The 19,992-nt window shown below is 32.2% G+C and overlaps 1 protein-coding gene and 1 long non-coding RNA gene across 2 annotated transcripts in view; one reads left to right on the forward strand and one right to left on the reverse strand.

Annotated features, from left to right (window-relative positions):
• The window catches only part of LOC134688460 (adhesion G protein-coupled receptor L3-like), a 115,971-nt gene that overhangs the window by 95,525 nt on the left and 454 nt on the right, over positions 1-19,992 (reverse strand). The window contains exons 2-3 of the mRNA XM_063549195.1: positions 19,398-19,479; positions 18,605-18,856 (exon numbers count right to left, since the gene is read on the reverse strand). Coding sequence (XP_063405265.1) covers positions 18,605-18,856; positions 19,398-19,479 — 334 coding nt within the window. The remainder of the gene's footprint in view (positions 1-18,604; positions 18,857-19,397; positions 19,480-19,992) is intronic.
• LOC134686595 (uncharacterized) lies at positions 721-16,875 on the forward strand. Its single transcript, XR_010101627.1, has 3 exons — positions 721-896; positions 12,817-12,868; positions 15,479-16,875. It is a non-coding gene; the product is annotated as an uncharacterized LOC134686595 (long non-coding RNA).

Genomic DNA, 19,992 nt, shown 5'->3' on the forward strand with positions numbered 1-19,992 from the left:
TAATAAAAAATAATTTTGCAAATTTTTGAAGCGAAGTTTAGGCGAGCGATTACTTTTGTTTAAAAGAATACTTTTGCTATCAGACATTCGGCTACATGTAGTCCCTTTATAATATTTGACATTAATAAACATCAATAAAATGTAATCTCTTTACAAAGTGTGCATGAATTATTTAGATTCGTGTGGAATAACAGTTGTCCCCAAGTTACAACCAGACAAATGGTGACACGCAATCATTTAGCTGTTCTGTCAGAAAAAAAAACAGTCTATTAAAAAATAATTAATATGAGCATGCAGTATCCAGTGTGACCATTGAAGTATATTGATATATAATACATTATTGCTTCCATTCCAAGCACTTTTTTTGCAATGTCAATGTATGATCGATTAGTTTTACTGTTATTTAAATAATAAATATGAATTCCGTTTAAAATTCAATTCTTTAATTAACACCGAATTTTGTTAATATCCACTGAAAGCAAATTAATAATTCGTACAACCCTCAAAAATATCAATAGCAGTTTGCATTAAAAAAAAATTAAAAAAAAATAACCTAACAATTTCAAAAAACTTTTTACACCCATGGTTAGACTATGTACATCAAAGTCGCATATTGACATGTCGTAAATTATAAAATCTAAGCGTCATGCTGAGTGATATCTTGAGGCCTGGCCACTGGATTTGGTGTTATGAATAATTGAAATATAAGACTTTAACATGTTTAATCAGTTGTGTTATTCGATCATTCACAAGAATTTAGAGAATTTACGATATGGTTTTGTGGAAAATTGAAAGAACCCACTTGGTAAAAAAATGAAAACTCTGAAACTCTGAAGATAGCATTAAATATACGACGTTATATATACGAGGAATCGTCGAAACTTACACATGTAGAGGTATGTACACACACGTAGCTTTAGAATATATACATGTAGTCAAACAAATGTGAAGAAACAATTTAAATAGATGGGTAAATTATTTAATGACGAAAGGAGTCAAGCTCCGAAGGGTCAATGATGCCGTTTTCCATATTAAATATTATATAATCGTTATTAAAATGATTACGACATTTGTGTTTTTGTCTTATTATGACACGAGAACTTATTTATCAATCTAATGATTTTGAAAAGAGAAGGAAAAGTTCAAAGAAAAAATTATTGGAGTAAGCAAAATCACTAGCTTAGAATCTCAGACCTGGAACTTACGATAGATAAAAATAACAGTCCAGAATGTTTTACTTATATAAATAGTAAAGTCATATTTTCATTTTTCCGTGAATTTCGTTTGATTACCATGACAACATTGCACTGATCGCTGAAACTGTTTAATAGTTAATACTAGTACATGTTTTAATTAATGAGGGGGGATAGGAGGGGTCCTGATCCCAAAATACCGGGCTTAAAAACACGAAATCCCGAGGTCCCGAATTTAAACAAAGTAAATCCCGACATCCCAAAATACAAAAAAATAAAAAAATCCGGATCCCGAAAGGGTCAATCCCGAAGTCCCGAGCTTAAAAAGAATGTAGGACAGAAAGTCACAAGACAAAAAGTCACAGATTTATAGTCACGGACAAAAAGTCACAAATATTTTTTTTAGATTATTTTCTTTGAATTAAAATTGCTTATCTAAAAAAAAATATGTATTTTTCTTGAACTATTGTCAAATAAACCAACTTTGTAGACAAAATTTATGGCAAAAATTATTAAAGATAATCAAATAATTTCTAAGAAAACAAAATGTCAAAGTGGCTTGGCACTTTAATGGCTTCATGGTGCCAAGAAATATACCCTTTGCGTGCTAAAAATTTAATAAATCTGCATTTTACAAGTAAAATGACAATTTTGCTTAACTTCAATATGAATATATGTAACAAAAAGTAAATATTTCAAGATATATCTCTTATATATTAAAAAAATTGTCAACAAATTATTTGTGAATTTTTGTCTTGTGACTTTTTGTCCTATCAAATTTGTGACTTAATGTCCTGTGAATTTTTGTCCTGTGACTTAATGTCCTGTGACTTTTTGTCCTGTGACTTTCTGTCAATTTACCCTTAAAACATCCTATCCCGGAGTCCTGATAAAGGTCCTACCCCCCCCCCCCCCCCCCCCCGTCATCAATTTAACTTTTAGTATCTTAATACTGTTTTAGTGACTAAGAGTGTAACAAAAGGCACTTAGAATGATTAACAGCCCTTAAAAGACATTTCAGTTGCTTACGGATCAACTTAAGCATTTACGAGCGTAACACGATTCTTTCTTAACACATATAATAAAGAAGATGTGGTATGATTGGCAATGAGACAACAGCCACAAAAAGACCAGTATGACACAAACATTAACAACTGTAGGTCACTGTAAGGCCTTCAACAATGAGCAAAGCCCATACCGCATAGTCAGCTATAAAAGCCCCCGATAAGACAATGTAAAACAATCCAAACGAGAAAACTAACGGCCTTATTTATGTAAAAAAATGAACGACAAACAAATATGTAACACATAAACAAACGACAACCACTGAATTACACGTTTGTATAGAAAATACTCATAGTAAGTATTAAGTCCATATCGTATATTTACAAAATCGAGAAGATTAAATACGGTTGATATTTTTAATCATTTGACAAACTTATAAGTAATAGACTTGTTACGAAAAGGTATATTCTCGTCGCTGAGGTTGACAAATTAGACTTAAAATTTGGGGACGGTGTCAAAACATTGATTATAGATATAAATAGGTAATATTTAAATCCTATGCGTCTTGGTTAATTTAAATTACATTTATTTTGAACATCATTATGCATTTAACATCTTATACGACAATTGCTATTGTGATATCATTGCTGGCTAAAACTTGTCATAAGACATAAAAGGTGTACGCGCGTAGGAGTAGGTGGTCTGGAAAAGGGGGCTGAGGGTTATCAGGTTCATTCAATTCTAGATTGATAATATTATGCATAGTAAGCAAGTTAAATTTTTGGGTTTTTTTTTTGGCCAAGTTTCGCATTCTGCCTTTTCTTAACTCAAAAATCCCGTCCTGCCTTTTTCAAATGTAATCCTAGTTCCCCCTCTCCCTGAAAAAAAACAACTGGTACCTCCGTAGGGTAGTAAAAGGTACCCATTGAACAGATTTAATTTTTAAAAAAACATGTTTGTTTTAGAGAAACTTCTAGCAGGAAAGACCCATCGGTCATCGGTGTCACTTTTTTTTCTTCATATTCTCATTTTATGGGCAGAATCAATTTGCGCCAATTGCAGTTTTGAAAAGGTATCAATTTCGCCACTCTTTTCTATTTTAATGGTATTAATTGCGCCAATAAGTGAAATCAAATTGCGCCACATTTACCTGTTGATATTTTTTACCTGTGTTAAACCTGAACATGGTTTCCCTATATCAAGACAAGACAAGACAAGACACTACAAATACTTTATGAAAATATGAATAGAAAAGACAGATTTAAAAGATGTGCGTCAGTCTATGTTTATAGAGAGAGAAGAAAACTTCCTCCGGCTTAACCTAAAAAACGGTTGGCGAATTTTCACAAATATTTTAGGAATTAATGAAATACAAAATATCTGCATAAGGTGGTTTTAAGATGTAAATGCAAACCTAAGTCATTATGCAATGCTTCTGAAACTCCGATGAGTAGCGAGTCATATTTTACACAAACATCTTCTTGTTCTAAACATACATGAAATATTTGCCACTGAACACTAAGCAACCAACAATCAATCAATTACAAACTATTATACAGAAAATACAAAATGAGCTGAAACTTTTGAAATTGAGACAAAGTTGAAAGGAAATAAAGAAAGAAAATACATGCCTTCGAAGCTGTATGACCGGGAGAAATTTTTCTATATAGTGCAACATGCCTCAAGTTTAAATCGTGTTTAAGTTGTTTAAAACAGACTCCGTTATATAACAATTTAGGTGGCAAACAACTGGATCAAAGTACATACACTGTTTTTTTTTTTTAAAACTATATAAAAATGATCGTTATATATATATTCACGACTAGGTACATGTATACAAAAGATTATAATACTTAAGACTATTAGCAAGATATATTAAGGACTCGACAAAGAATTCACACACGTGTGTACCCCGTATCTCTGTTGCCCCGCACATCTACTTCATTAACATGAACGTCCCGTCCCCCCCCCCCCCTTTTGCAGTATTATTAAAGTTACTTAAAAAATATAATGGAAATTATTAATATCTATTTCTTATATTTCTAATCGTATACATGTTATTGAATATTTGTTCCATATAGTGCGGTGACAGAAGTGTAAAAAGTCGTCTAGATCGCGAGTTTAATCTCCCCAAATAACACACGGCTAAAAATGGTCTTAACTTAAAGATAAATATGTCTTCTTTAGTTTTTGCCCTGTCGTCAGAATTTCGTACGGTCACATTTTTCTAAATAGTCGTTTTAATGACTGGTAGTACATTGGAGAGTTTCAACCCCCCTTTTTCAAAATGAAAAATTGTGTATATTTGCTTGCATTTAACTGAAATAGTTTTTCCGGAAGCTATTTTCATATATCGAAATATTCTATTTAGTATTTCATTTTTTTATAATCTATAAAATTTGCGAGGTTTAGACTGTTAAAAATTGAGGTAATTTTAATTGCAAATTCAGACACAAACTTTAGTTTCTTCTTTATAGTAGTAATAAAATTTATCCCATAATAATTTTAGTATATAGTATTTCATAAAACTAATCAGTGATAAAAATTTCGGAACCAAAATATGAAAAAAAACTTGAGAAATCAATGGAAAAAGAATGGAATAAAAAACTTCAATTTCAACACGGAACTTAATCACTTGCTTTCCGTCACATTTTGTGTATTAGTCAATAATTTGCTCTCAACTGATATATGATATTACTACCCTTTTCGCTATTATATACAAATATTTGCACTGATATATGCTACATTCTTTGTTTTTATGTGTTTATATTCTATGATTTTTTTGTTATAAAACATTAAATATACTTTGTCAGAAAAGTCTAATTGTAAAATCAAAATAATTGACGGATAGTTTCAGTAAATATTCCGTGATATGTCAAGTCAGTTGCAACTTGCTCCGTTAAGTCCAAAGAAAAGACAAAAGTTGTTAAATTTTATGCAGTGCTTAATATGCAAAGAAAAGAAAAAATGGACTGAAATTTTGAGTCAATTTACCAGTATAGGAAAGTCGATTTTTGTACCTGCATTGAATAAAAGATTAGATGAGGTGAACATCAAGATGTTTCATGCGAAAGCTGTTAATTTACAGAAGTCCTTGCAGGCTGTTTATCATTGTTCATGCTACAAGAGTTACACAAGTTAACATATTTGTTCCCCCTATTAGAGCGAGGAAGCTTCTAATCTGATATTTAATGACGACATACAATTATCGGACTGTTGTCCCTCATTTTCGGGTATGTGTACGCGTTCTAGAATGCAGTCGTTCAACTAGAGTGCTTGTATATTTTGCAACAAAACATTTTAGAAAGATAAAAAACTATTCAAGTTTGAATCATATGAGCGTATTAAGAATGTTTTAACCGTGTCAGTTAAAGTTAAAGTTAGAGTTTAAATAGTTTCCCGTCCATCTTTTAAACTTCAAGCACTCTGTCATTTTGGTTGCATTACAAATTATTTGCTAAAACAAAAAAAAAAGCAGATATCTCAGATCACGATACTGCTTTTACTAATTTTATTTTGGCTATTGACAACGATGTAATGGTCATTACTCATGACACTGTTTCTAGATAAATATACTACTTAGTAGTAGATCTTTTCTTCCAGCTGAAATTGTAAACTTGTAAAATACAGTCTAAACTCATTGATTTCTATAGAAATACAGTTGTCAAACAACTTCAATAAGTTCAAGGCAAATATAACAATATTTTGTAACAAAATAACTATTTGAGATGCCATATCAGCTGCTAGTCAATTGAAAACTGAACTCAAATTTTAATGTCAAATGTAAAAGACACAAATAACGGACAGATATGTCATTCCGCTGCAAGTATACAATAGAAAAGACATATCTACAAACTCTACAGAAGTATACCCAACTTCGGAAGAAATGTCTCTTTCTTCTTCAACTCAGTCAATGCCTTCGTCTTTATTGCAATTCATTTTATGGTAACTCGATGAAACTGCATAGCCAAGACTATTCTCAGGAAATGGCATCACAGAAATTGCGTACTTGCGTCAACCGTTTGTGTGGCCATTTTATTTTACTCCTTTTCATTTAGGATTGGCTTTACAAATGTACCATGAGTTTGGTTCGAAACACCTTGTTGAAATATTGAATGCCAATGGATTTTATGCTTCTTAAAGTAGAGTGCGACGCTATCTAATGTGTTGCCAACCATGAAATTGAGCGAAATCAAGATAGTGTACGTCTCATGCATAATGTTTCCCCATCATCTTTGCAGACAAGCATATGCATGTCATCTTAATATAGAAAAGAAGATGTGATATGATTGCCAATGAAACAACTATCCACAAAAGACCAAAATGACCGTTCGGCCTTCAACAATGAGCAAAGCCCATACCGCATAGTCAGCTATAAAAGGCCCCGATAAGACAATGTAAAACAATCTAAACGAGAAAACTAACGGTCTCATTTATGTAAAAAAATGAGCGAAAAACAAATATGTAACACATAAACAAACGACAACCACTGAATTACAGGCTCCTGACTTGGGACAGGCAAATACATAAATAATGTGGCGGGTTAAACATGTTAGCGGGATCCCAACCCTCCCCTAACCTTGGACAGTGGTATAACAGTTCAACACAAGAACGAACTATAAAAGTCAGTTGAAAAAGACTTAACTCATCAGATAGACAAAAAATACAAGTTGACGTGGCAGGGTACTTATACATCCCGACAAAAAAAGACACAATGAACAGATCTTAGAGTACTCGCAGTTATCTGACAGCTAGTTCAAATCCACTAACAACTAATTAAAAAACCATGCCTCTAAGACTAAGCACTCAATCCGTACACATCCAACATACAATGGATTTAGTGTAAAGACGTCATAAACAGCCAGAGAAGAACATGACCGTGTGCAAAGCCAAGTTACAGGTATCGACAGATTGTAGGTCCATGAAAATGTATATAACCCCATTTAAGATCTCTGTAAAATCTTGGATGAATTGAAAGGGATGGTTTAAAGCTGGTATTTCTTTGGGAACAAATGTCTTCGGACTTCTTACAATACCTTGTCTGTACTTGTAAAGAAAAACTCAAAATAACGTGTTTGCTTTGAGCAGAACCTTTCATGTGCTACCTGTGGCCATGAGTGAAATGTATAGAAATATTAAAAACATGTCTTGTGACGGTTGGTGAAAATGAAGATGATGAAGATAACGGTTGATTAGGTATAGAGCTTGTTGAACTGATACACATGGTCCCAGCCCCGAGTTTGGGGAGTGTTGGCGTGCCCTTAAAAAGTCAAACCCCGCCACATTCTGTTTGTGTCTGTTTCAAGTCACGAGACGGTAATGCAGTGTTTGTCTTATGTTTCTATATACTATATTTGTTTGTTTCTTATTAATCTTGTTCATTAATCAGGTCGGGAGATTTTTCGTTTGTTTTACAAAATTCATCTCGTGAATTGAAGACTATGCAGTATAAATTTTACTCATCGTTGGAGCCCGTACGGGACGTATTGGTAATTTATGTCTCATTTGGAGGGTTGCCTCATTTGCAATCATATCACATCTTCTTTTTTTATATGGAATACTTTTGAAATACGTTGCAAGGGAAAAAAAGGGGGGATATAGGTACAAAACTTATAATGTAATAGATATTAACCAGAGTTAAATACGCAACAAAAGATAATACTATATGGAAGCAGTAATAATTGTGAAAAAACAAAAGCAACGAATAGCTAGTCTATGATAAAACCTGAAGTATCCGCAATTCAATTTGAGGTCATATTTGACTGTAGTGTTCTATTGCTTTGATTTGATACCTCACCCAATATGATAGTTTAAAAAATAAATTTAAAGTATTGCCCTGCATGGCTTTTTTTTTTTTTTACCTGAAATTGAAATTTTTCAAAAGGTTCAGTTGCTCTAAACATTTTATAGGTTGAAAACTTAATTTTTGAAGTTTTGTTTATAAAACGTCGTTTTAGGATTTTTTTGATAAAATAAATCTTAATGATTAAGGTTTATGTATAATAACAAACATTAATAAAGCCAAAACAGTATCGTTTGTATTTATGTAGAGTTTAGAAATAGAAAAAAATGTCAAAATTGAAACCCTCCCAAATTTTCAAAGATTTTCACATATAACCTTTGACCTCAATTTAAAAAAGTTGTGACCATACAAAGTCCTGACGACAGGCATATTATTATAGTACACGATTTCCTCTTTCCAATGATATATTATATAGGTGTGTGTTCGGTGGGGAGATTAAAATCCAAAAAATCTACCTTCAGTCACCGCACTAAGGGGACGACCATTTGATATTCTGGGGGGGGGCCAGGAGGATTTGTTTTTGATCGGTTATTTATTTTTGTAAACTGAGAGGACAGATTATTCATTTTCTGCACTATTGAAGCAAGATTTTTCATTTTCATTAAAGCAAGGGACTGATTATTCATTTTCACAACTATATTTATGATAGTCGAAAACATACATTTTTTTAAATATTTGTTAATTATGAATAATACATGTATAGTCAAGTCATTATGTACCATTTAATCAGAAAAGATCAGTATCCCCTGCAGAAATTTTAAGATTCAAGATTTATTTCATAACCTCAGACACATACTTGCATGACTTGTGTACAAGAGATAATATATATACAAATATACTAAGATAATACATAGCGAGACAGGACTAACGAAACACAAATACATAGTAATAAGTATATTATAAAAGACAATTGGTATAATTAGATTAAGTATTTTATAATTTTCTTCACGAAATGAATCATTTATATTCCCAAGCAATATACATGTATTACATACAACATACATAGTATTAAAAGTTAATTTAGTTTGTTTTTATCTACCCTTTTTCAAAAGTATTGTTAAACCTATTTTGCCGAGCGGAGCGAGGCAAAAAAAATTTGAAGGGTTTTGATACCGCTGAAGGCCAAAGAAGCTTTAGACCTGCTAAGTTATTTATTTTCAATACATTGCAAGTCAGGTTATTTATTTTCAAACTACCACAGAACAAACCATTTATTTTTGTGATTATCAAGGCTGAGTTATTTATTTTCAAAATCCTCCTGGCCCCCCCCAGAATATCAAATGGTCGTCCCCTAATACGGCTTTGCCTGCGAAAGGATCAATGCAGTTTTTAAATATAATACAATGTTTTCACAGGTAATCTCTTTGGTGTTGTGACACATTCCCCACATTTAAAGTGTAAATTGTCAACCTCAGCGTCGTGAATATACCTTTTCGTAACATGTCTATTGATAATGATCATATAAAAGAAAAGCTTACCTAGGCAGCATTGATTAGGAAGATATTTTTACTACGTAAAATTTACTTGTATAGTTATTCTATTAGTTGTGGCAGGGGTTCCAGCAGCCGTATGGTCTTTTTAATGGTTTGTTTTTAGATATAAAACAAAATCAATAAACAAATTTTCTTTTCGAGAGTTTTTTAAATTATGGCTACTATATTTACTTGTTTACATTGAATGTTTGTTATAACCTCCTTGTGTATATATATTATAATTACGTATTATGATTTTTTTTTCTTATATCCCAAAGAAGACTGTATTTAAATTAAATTTGAACTTTTGATTAATATATCAATTAATTTTTTATTCCCAAACAGCAAATACTTTTGGGCATGTTTATAAACTGGAAACAGATGTCGTTATTCATGTGGCGATTCACAAATGACCACGGGGGATTTCGTGTTAATTTACATTGGTATGTAGATAAGACTAGCTTCAGTTAACAACAGGAGAAGGCGGCATCGCAGATACCCCACAAAGGAGTTAGCACGTACTAGAAAAACTAAGTCGAAACCTTTAATTTTCCTAAAGAAATCAGGGGGATGCGAATGTGCCAGCGTTTCGTTGGAGTTCCTGTCAATATAATACTTCCATTCTTTGATTTAGTAATTAATAGAATTATTAAAAATGCCCAAAAAATGTCGTGTCTATGTATAAGAATTTTTCTTACTTATTCTTCTAAATCAATGATCCTGGTTAAATTAAGAAAGAATGTAACGGCTCAGTGCATTAGACCATGAAAACAGAGTTTTAAACAAGAGGAAATATCCTAACCCTCAAGTACTGCCGCCCCCTCGCGCATGTCTTTGTGTATGTCTTTAGAGCTGCTGGATCTTTACCTTTTCCAGTTTATACTCTTTAGATAAATTCTCTCAAAAATAAGTTTATTTTGTCTTATTTCTTATGCAGAAAAAATACTGCAATCTGATTGGTTGACTACCCCGGTGTAAATAACACCCCACCCTGGTTCACCCGGGGATAAATAAAATTTTGCCAATTTTAAAAATAAAATGAGATTTTGCCAAAAAAATTTGAAATATAAAATTTTGCCAAAATAATGAAGAAAAAAAAAGAAAATAAAGAAAATTAATGATAATAAGAAAATGCTAAAAAAAAAAAAAAAAAAAAAATTTCTTTTTTGTAAACTCAAAAGAACACAAAAAATTTCTGAATTTTTCCAAAAATAAAGTAAACAAGTATTTGACAATGTGCAGCAGCATGGACATTGAAAAAATATTACGCTGGAAACTTTTCATTACCATTTTTACAATTTTACATCCTGATTTCAAAATGAGTAAAGGAATTGTTCATAAGAAATAAATTCGTTTTCTTGGTGTAATCAGGGGTGTACGGAATTTTACACTGTTGTTGAAAATTCATACACCCATTCGGCTGCGCCTCAGGGTGTATGACTTTTCAACAACGGTGTAAAATTTTGTACACCCCTGATTACACAAAGATAACTAATAATATACATACATGTATATAAGAAATTGTATATTTATCAGTGTGTTTTAAAATGATCGCTGATTCCTCTTCATATTGATACTAATCACTAAAACTCTGGTTTTCTGAGTACATATATTTCCCTCTGGACTTGGCAATACTTGCCAACCCTGTTCAATATATTGTTACATAAGATAGTCAGTCAATTTGGACACACATCTATTTGTTGAGAACATCATTTTTTTAGCCAGATCTCTCCGCCACAGTTGTTCTCTTCTAAGGTTTATGATGACTGATGAGTATAATTATAACTAACTGGCATGATGAGCCAGATATTTGATATGCTTTTTCACAAGGTAACAGAAGTTAGACGATATGAATAGCATGCCTGGACATCATGTTTGCTCTTATTACGCAATGCCTTCTGCTCGAATTGGCGGAAAGGCAGCAAATGCCAATTTTCGTGTTTTAAGTTTTACATGGACAAGGATCAAACCATAACCTGCTGCTTCAATTTCCTTTTTATACCCCCGCTTTAAAAAGGGGGGATATACTGTTTTACCTCTGTCTGTCCGTCAGTCCGTCCGTCAGTCCTTCAGTCTGTCAGTCAGTCCGTCCCATGAAACTTTCGTCACATTTTTCTCAGGAACTACAATACAAGGATTTCTGATATTTGGGTTTCAGGGTTTATCTAAGTCAGCTATACCGTGTGATGCGTTTTCAGATTGATCACTTGACAACTTCCTGTTTACCGAACACTTGTATGATTTTACACATGATAGCCAAGTTGAAAATTTTCGTCACATTTTTCTCAGGAACTACAATACAAGGATTTCTGAAATTTGGTTTCAGTGTTTATCTAAGTCAGCTATACCGTGTGATGCGTTTTCAGATTGATCACTTAACAACTTCCTGTTTACCGAACACTTGTATGATTTTTTTCAGTACAGAAAATTATGTGTCGATTTTTAATTCAACTTTCCGCAAAAATAATTTGCACCCTATGATCGTTTACACGGAATTTAGATACTTTCCGACAAATTTTGATTTTCATTATCACATGTGCATACATTGCAAATGAAAGCTTTTTAAGATAGTATATCTCATTTTGTTTTATATTTAATACTTCTTGATAAATTTTATTTCAAAGTCCTGTATCGTTTCTTTTGTTGACTAGTATATATGCAATAGGTCAACTAGACATGTATTGACATGTTCGACTGGCAGGGTTCATCTGACATTGACCTCATTTTCAAAATTCATTTTAGGTTGGTCTTTAGATTTGCAATAGGTCGATCGACTATATTTAAAGCATATTTGGTGTATGGAATGATTGTAAGGCGTACATGTATTTCCAGTTTGGATTATTCGACATTAGCCTGAGTTTCTTTGATCATGTTAAGTTTATGTGATAGTTGCAGTGAAACTTTATAGTAAGGACTATATCGACCTGATATCGAGATATTTCAGTGTAGGCACTCTTTTTAATGGATGATTGTTTTAAATTGTCCATCTATTGTATCCTTCATCTGTCAACACTGAGTCTTGTGGATCTAAGTTTGGTTGTGGTATGTGTGTTTGACTCCCCATCTTTATTGACTAGGATTGCTAGTTTTCCTGTCGACGTTTTGTGGTCCTCTCGGTACACCATTTCCCCCTCCAATGTTAAAACAGCTGCCCTGGTATTTGCAAAATGTAATAGTGATAAAAGTAGTGTTAGACACCAATAATTGATCAAACAACAATTCTTGATAAATCATATGTAACGACCAAAATACATAGACCTATAGAATGTACCGCGAGATATACTAATCTGTTCATTTCTATTTTCCAAAAAAAATGAATAAAATGAATCATTTTTTTCTTCAGAAACCAAGATAAGCTGAAGTTGAAGTCGGAGATGATAATCATTATAGTTCAGGTATTTCACATCCAATATTTTTTGGTAATACTTTTTGTAAAGCACAAAAATGTCAGTATTCTACTCTGAAACTCACAAAAACTTTAAATAGACTTATTAATCTTCTTTTTTATATTATTAAGAAGGGATATAGTTACGATACTGTTGTCAGGTCATTAAAGATTGCATATTTTGGCGTCATTATTGATTCACGTATAGGGTCTTTGCATCGAAACTAAACACATATTTAAAAAAAAACAGTTGCTGGTTTGACATGTGTGTTGTTTTTCTTATATATGGTATGATTATATGATACTAAACCCCTCACGGGAAGGATTTTGCCTGATATTCATATGATGAAGACATAATCTTTTAATCAGTTTAATTGAGGTCTGGAGCTGGCATGTCAGTTAACTGCTAGTATAGTCGGATGTTATTTATGTATTATAGTCATTTTGTTTATTTTGCTTTGGTTGCATCTTCTGACTTCAGACTCGAACTCCTCTTGAACTGAATTTTAATGTGGGTATTGTTATGGGTTTACTTTTCTGCATTGGCTATATGTATAGGGGGGATCGAGATCTCATATACATGTTTAATCCCGCAGCATTCATGCGCCTGTCCCAAGGCAGGAGCCTCTGGGTTTTATACGTCTAGTATTATTTTTATACGACCGCAAAAATTTGGTCGTATATTGGTATCACGTTAGAGTCGTCGTCTGCGTCGTCGTCGTCCGAAGACATTTGGTTTTCGCACTCTAACTTTAGTAAACGTAAATAGAAATCTATGAAATTTAAACACAAGGTTTAAAACGATAAAAGGAAGGGTGAGATTGATTGAGGGAGTTTTGGTCTCAACAGTTTAGGAATTAGAGGGTAAAAAAAGGGCCCAAATAAGCATTTTCTTGGTTTTCGCACTATGACTTTATTATAAGTAAATAAAAATCTATGAAATTTTGACACAAGATTAATGACCACAAAAGGAAGGTTGGGATTGATTTTTAGGAGTTTTGGTCCTGAAAGTTTATGAAATAGGGGCCAAAAAAGGCCCAAATATGTATCATTTTTGGTTTTCGCACAATAACTTTAGTATAAGTAAATACAAATCAATGAGATTTAAACACAAGGTTTGTTAACACAGGTTGGGATTGATTTTGGGAGTTGAGGTCGGAACAGTTTAGTAATTAGGGGCCAAAAAGGGCACAAAATAAGCATTTTTCTTGGTTTTCGCACAATAACTTTAGAGTAAGTAAATAGAAATCTATGAAATTTAAACACAAGGTTTATGACCATAAAAGGAAAGTTGGGTTGATTTGGGGAGTTTTGGTCCCAACAGTTTAGGAACAAGGGGCCCAAAGGGTTCAAAATTAAAATTTGTTTAATTTCATCAAAACATGATTAATTGGGGTTCTCTGATATGCCGAATCTAACTATGTATGTAATTCTGAATTTTTCGTCCCTTTTTCAAATTGGTCTACATTTAGGTCCAAAATGTCCATAAATAAACTAAGTTTGATTTTAACAAAAAATGATTTTTTTGGGGTTCTTTGAAATGCTGAATCTAAACATGGACATGTATTTATAATTATAAACTTTGTGTAATTTAAAAAAAAAATGAATACTTGAGGTTCTTTGATATGCTGAATCTTAACATGTTCATGTACTTAGATTTTTGATTATTGATTATTTGGTTTTCAAGTTGATCCAAATCGGGGTCCAAAATTAAACTTTGCTTGATTTAAAAAAAAAATGAATACCTGAGATTCTTTGATATGCTGAATCTAAACATGTACTTAGATTTTTTATTTTAGGCCCAGTTTCCAAGTTGATCCAAATCATGGTCCAAAATTAAACTTTGTTTGATTTCAACAAAAATTGAATCCTTGGGGATCTTTGATACACTGAATCTAGACATGCATTTAGATTTTCGATTATGGGTCCAGTTTCAAAGTTGGTCCAAATTGGGGTTTAAAATTAAATTTTGTTTGATTTCAACAAAAATTGTATGTATGGAGCTCTTTGATATATGCTTAATCTAACCATGTTTTTAGATTTTTTATGCTTAGGCCCGGTTATCAAATTGGTCCACATTGAAGTCTAAATGTTCCACAATTGAACTTTATTTGATTTCATCAAAAATTGAATTCTTGGGGTTTTTGATATGCTGAATCTAACGGATGTATTTAGATTTTGGATATTGGACCAAAATAGGTAATGTCCAATTTAGAATCTAAAGTTTTTAAGTTTAAGTTCGTATACCACATTCATTATGTGTTAGAAACCTGTGCTGTGTCAACTATTTAATCACAATCCAAATTCGGAGATGTATCAAGCTTGAATGTTGTGTCCATACTTGTCCCAGTGTTCAGGGTTCCAAATCTGTGGTCGTATTAAGAATGCGGTTAATTTTAGTTTCTTGTGTATAATTTGAAGTTTAGTATGGCGTACATTGTCACTGAACTAGTGTATTTGTTTAGGGGCCAGCTGAAGGACGCCTCCGGGTGCGTGAATTTTTCGCTGCATTGACGACCTCTTGTTGACCTTCTGCTGTTGTCTGCTCTATGATCGGGTTGTTGTTTCTTTGCCACATTCCCCATTTTCAATCTCAATTGTATGTATATTTCTTTTCCAGGTGGCAGTGGCAGTTTAGAATACAATAACTTGACCGTTTATTTGGAAACAATAAGTAAAAAGACCATGACATTAGCTATAGCAAAACTTGGCAAGCTGACCAACCAACTGTGCAACAAGAAAATGTTAGATTCATCTCTTCAGCTGAATAAGAATGATGTTCTTGAAATATTTAAAATTATTTGATATCCAAATTTAAAGGACATGTGAAAATGATAAAATAGTATTATCCGATGAGATTGTCAATTGTTAATTCATTACAAATTATTTAGATAAAAGAAAAAAATATAAATTGGACACCCTGAATAACTTTTATATTGTGTTGTTTGAATAATTACAAGACAGACTATCAACGTGTAAATGTAGTGTACAAACGAAATATGATCAGCTGGATGATTCATAACCCGCATCAACGAAATAGGAGGGTGAGGCAATAAACTGAAGGAGTCATACTCTGCAATCGCATAATAGGAGGGTCTATCAATACGCTTGGGGAGATTCGTACACTGTAGCATTGATAGAGGATAGGAGAATAAAAAATGAAGTGAACAAGTTGAGTTTATTAACTATTATTGCATTAAATTTTATAATGATGAATTACATTTTCTAATTTGTTGAAAGGAATTTCTTCCAAGAAGGAACATTAAATGAAGTGAACTTTCTGTGTTTAACAAATGGGGAAAAAATTATAAATATATTACAAGTTTCTATATTTGTTTGAAAGATTTGATATTACTTGGAAGAAATTTCTTCCAACTTCATAGAGGACGACAATTATCACAAGTTAAGTTTATTAGCTAAAATTGCCTACTTTATTAGAAATGATTTTCCTAATTAGTTGGAAGAAATTTCTTCCAAGAAGGAACATTAAATGAAGTGAACTATCTGTGTTAAAAAAAATTGAAATTAATATGTAAATGTATCAAATGTTTCTATATTTAATGGGAGAAATTTTGAATGGTTTGATATTACTTGGAAGAAATTTCTTCCAACTTGAGAGAGGATGAAAACGAAATGAACAAGTTGAGTTTATAAACTGAAATTGCCAACTTTATTAGAAATGAATTTTCTAATTAGTTGGAAGAAATTTCTTCCAAGAAGGAACATTAAATGAAGTGAACTATCTGTGTTAAAACATTGAAATAAATATGTTTAAATGTATCAAATGTTTCTATATTTGATGGGAGAAATTTTGAATGGTTTGTTATTACTTGGAAGAAATTTCTTCCAAATTGAGCGAGGATGCATATGAAGAGAACAAGTTGACTTTACTAACTAAAATTGTATACTTTATTGGAATAAAATACGTTTTCTAATTTGTTGGAAGAAATTTCTTCCAAGGAATCGGGAAAGTTTTATGAACAAAATGTAGAGAACGATTATTGCTTTCCATTTTATTCATTTATAGGTTACTGTTCTTCATTTCATTGTGATTTGAATATTTTGTAAAATATAAATAGTAATTTAATATATGTATATCCAATAAAATTGTCATATTAATGATGCTTTTTTCTCCATGTGTTTCCTTTGTCAGAGAAGAAATTTCTTCTAACACTGTTTGTTTGCAAAACATACCCATCAAAAGCAGAATATTAGCATATGAAATTGCAGAATTAGGTATTTTCACCAAAACAGCAAATATCGACCTCTAAAAAGGACATTCCTGGATTTTCCTTTTTTACTTTGGACTCTCTTATTTGCATTTTTTGGTAAAGTTGCTAAATATTCTAAAACAATTGAACTCCCACTTTATGTTTACTTCCGATATCTTCAATTTCAGAGTTCATAATACAATTAATGTACTACTGATCGACATGCTTAATACAAGAGATTAGCATGTTTAATTAGCGTGAATTAAAAAAAAAGTTAAAATATAAAGATTTTGTTTCAATCACAATCGAAATTTTTTATATTTATTTGATAGTTAAGTTATGTTGATCTGCTAATGATAACTTGACTAACTTTTTAATATTAGTAAGACCGTACGCGTATGGTCCGACCGTATGATTATTTTGAAAAAGTACGCATACGGTCCAGACCGTTCGCGTACGGTCCAAATACTCATACGGTCTGGAACATATATATAAAAAAACGGAGAAAACCTTAAAGGTATATAATTTGTATAATATATATAGGCAAATAATTCAAACTGTATGTAACGCGCCTTCTGATTGGTTGACAGTGTTTTGTAAATCAGCTCATAGACATAATTTTGTCATGTGACCGTAACATCATCAACCTTTTTCAGTAATTTACACCGGTTTAAATTAGGAGATAACTGTATTGTATTTTAAGCTCCGACGGAATCAATTGGGAATTTGATGGTCGCAAATTAAGTTCACTGGCGATGCGTTAGCGGAGACAGTAAACGGGTATTTGCGACCATCAAATCCCCAATTGATGCCGTCGGAGCTTAAAATACAATATTGTTATCTCCATTCTAATGAAACTGCCAGAAAACAGCGTTAAAACATACATTTTAAAATCTGTATTATGCTGTCTGCGCTTGCGCATACATCTCATAGCATCAATTGTCAATTGATGCCATTTTAAAAAAGTGACGTTATCCAATCAAAATGAACGTTACAAATGTTGTTGCATTAGAATGCAATTTAGAATGTCTAATGTTATACAGTGTGGGATACATTTTTTATGTTATTTCTTCATAGACAGAAAAAGTATTACATTCATTTCTAAAATTATAGATATAACCTAATTCAAAGATAATTTCTTTTAACTATGATGTACTTATTTTGTGTGTACACCAGGCATAAAAGAGTTTACGAAGTCATATCAAAATTTTCCCATAATAATCTTATTTTCTGAGAGAATGATAAAGCAGATTGGTACCCCCGAGATAACATTATCAACGGGATCGACCGTGGCGAACTGACAAACGGTATAATCTATAAAAAAAAAACACCGAGAAACGAAGACCACTGAACAACCGGTTCCTGACTACATGTATACTTAAAGTGACTTCCCTAACATTATATTAAAGTAGCCTTAGCTCCACATAGTAACTGATTATCATTTACGTTTCACCTCAATTTTTATATTTTAAAAAGTTGTCAACGTAAAATTTTCATTGCGACACCTATATATATTACCTGTCAAGTTACCGTACCTGTAGAAACCGTTGTCTCCGGAGAAGAAAACGTTGTCAACTTTTCTGTTGTTTTAGGAATTGTAGTAAATATTTCTGTTGTTTTAGTTGCAGGAATCGTAGTAAATATTTCTGTTGTTTTAGTTGAAGGAATCGTAGTAAATATTTCTGTTGTTTTAGTTGAAGGAATCGTAGTAAATATTTCTGTTGTTTTAGTTGTAGTAATTGTAGTAAATATTTCTGTTGTGGTAGTTGTCGATTCAGCAGAAAGAACTTGATAAAATATAAACATATACCTTAATATAGTATAAAGTTATATAGAACATTTTTTTCTGAGACAAGTGCATGTGATAAATATATTTGACTAGGATTACCAAATTTACATCTTTCCACCAGTGACAAAAAAAAAAGACAAAGAAATTAGCAAGTGTATGTCGTTTTACATAAAAGGTAACATGGCAATTTTTTTCAATCTGCCGCTATCATCATATCCAAAACAAAAAGTTGTAACTGTACACTTATTGATATAATCTGATAATATAACACAGGTTAAAATAAAAGCAAAACAATACAAACACTTCTCGCAATTACTGAACGCACATCAAAGTGCTTGATCTATGTGTTGGGTATAGGATCTATTTCCCTAACATATGCAAAAAATACAGTAACTGTATATACGTTTTATAAGCTAAGAACAGTTTATAATACAGTTGCATCTGGTCATTTTCTCTGAATTTTGATCCTGGCATAGAGTACACGATTTATCCTTCAAATTACACATATTATAAACCTTTTTACATTACTTTTCACGTACCATTGCAAATGCCTGTAAAACTGATATCATCTAAAGCAATATCGCCAAGATATGAACTACCACGAATACCATCAAATACAATCTTAAATTAAAAATATACAGGTTTAAAGAAATGGTTGTAATATACATAAAAAATGTGGTTGGATTTATACTGATTGATAGTTTAGATTAATATGCATGATTTCTGCGAAGTTGTTAGTTGCTTTAGACTAGCTTTCAGTAACTGCGAGTATTCCCAGATCTGTATTTAGTGTCATTTTTGTTGGTGGGATATACAAGTACCCGCCCACGCCCCCTCTGTGTGTTTTTTACATGTATTTCTATTTGTATCCATCTGATGAGTTTCAACGGATTTAAAAGTTCGTACTTATGTTGTACTGTTACACCACTGTTCAAGGTTGGGGAGATGGTTTGATCCCGCTAACATATTAACCTCGCCCCATTCTGTATTTGTGTGTCTGTCCCAAGTTAGGAGCCTGTCATTCAGTGGTTGTCGTTTGTTGATGTGTAACATATTTGTTTTTCGTTCATTTCTTTGTACATCTAGGAGATTAGTTTTCTCGTTTAAATTGTTTTACCTCTGTCAATTCGGGGA

This window comes from Mytilus trossulus, chromosome 10 (genome assembly GCF_036588685.1).
Source record: "Mytilus trossulus isolate FHL-02 chromosome 10, PNRI_Mtr1.1.1.hap1, whole genome shotgun sequence".
Taxonomy (NCBI): domain Eukaryota; kingdom Metazoa; phylum Mollusca; class Bivalvia; order Mytilida; family Mytilidae; genus Mytilus; species Mytilus trossulus.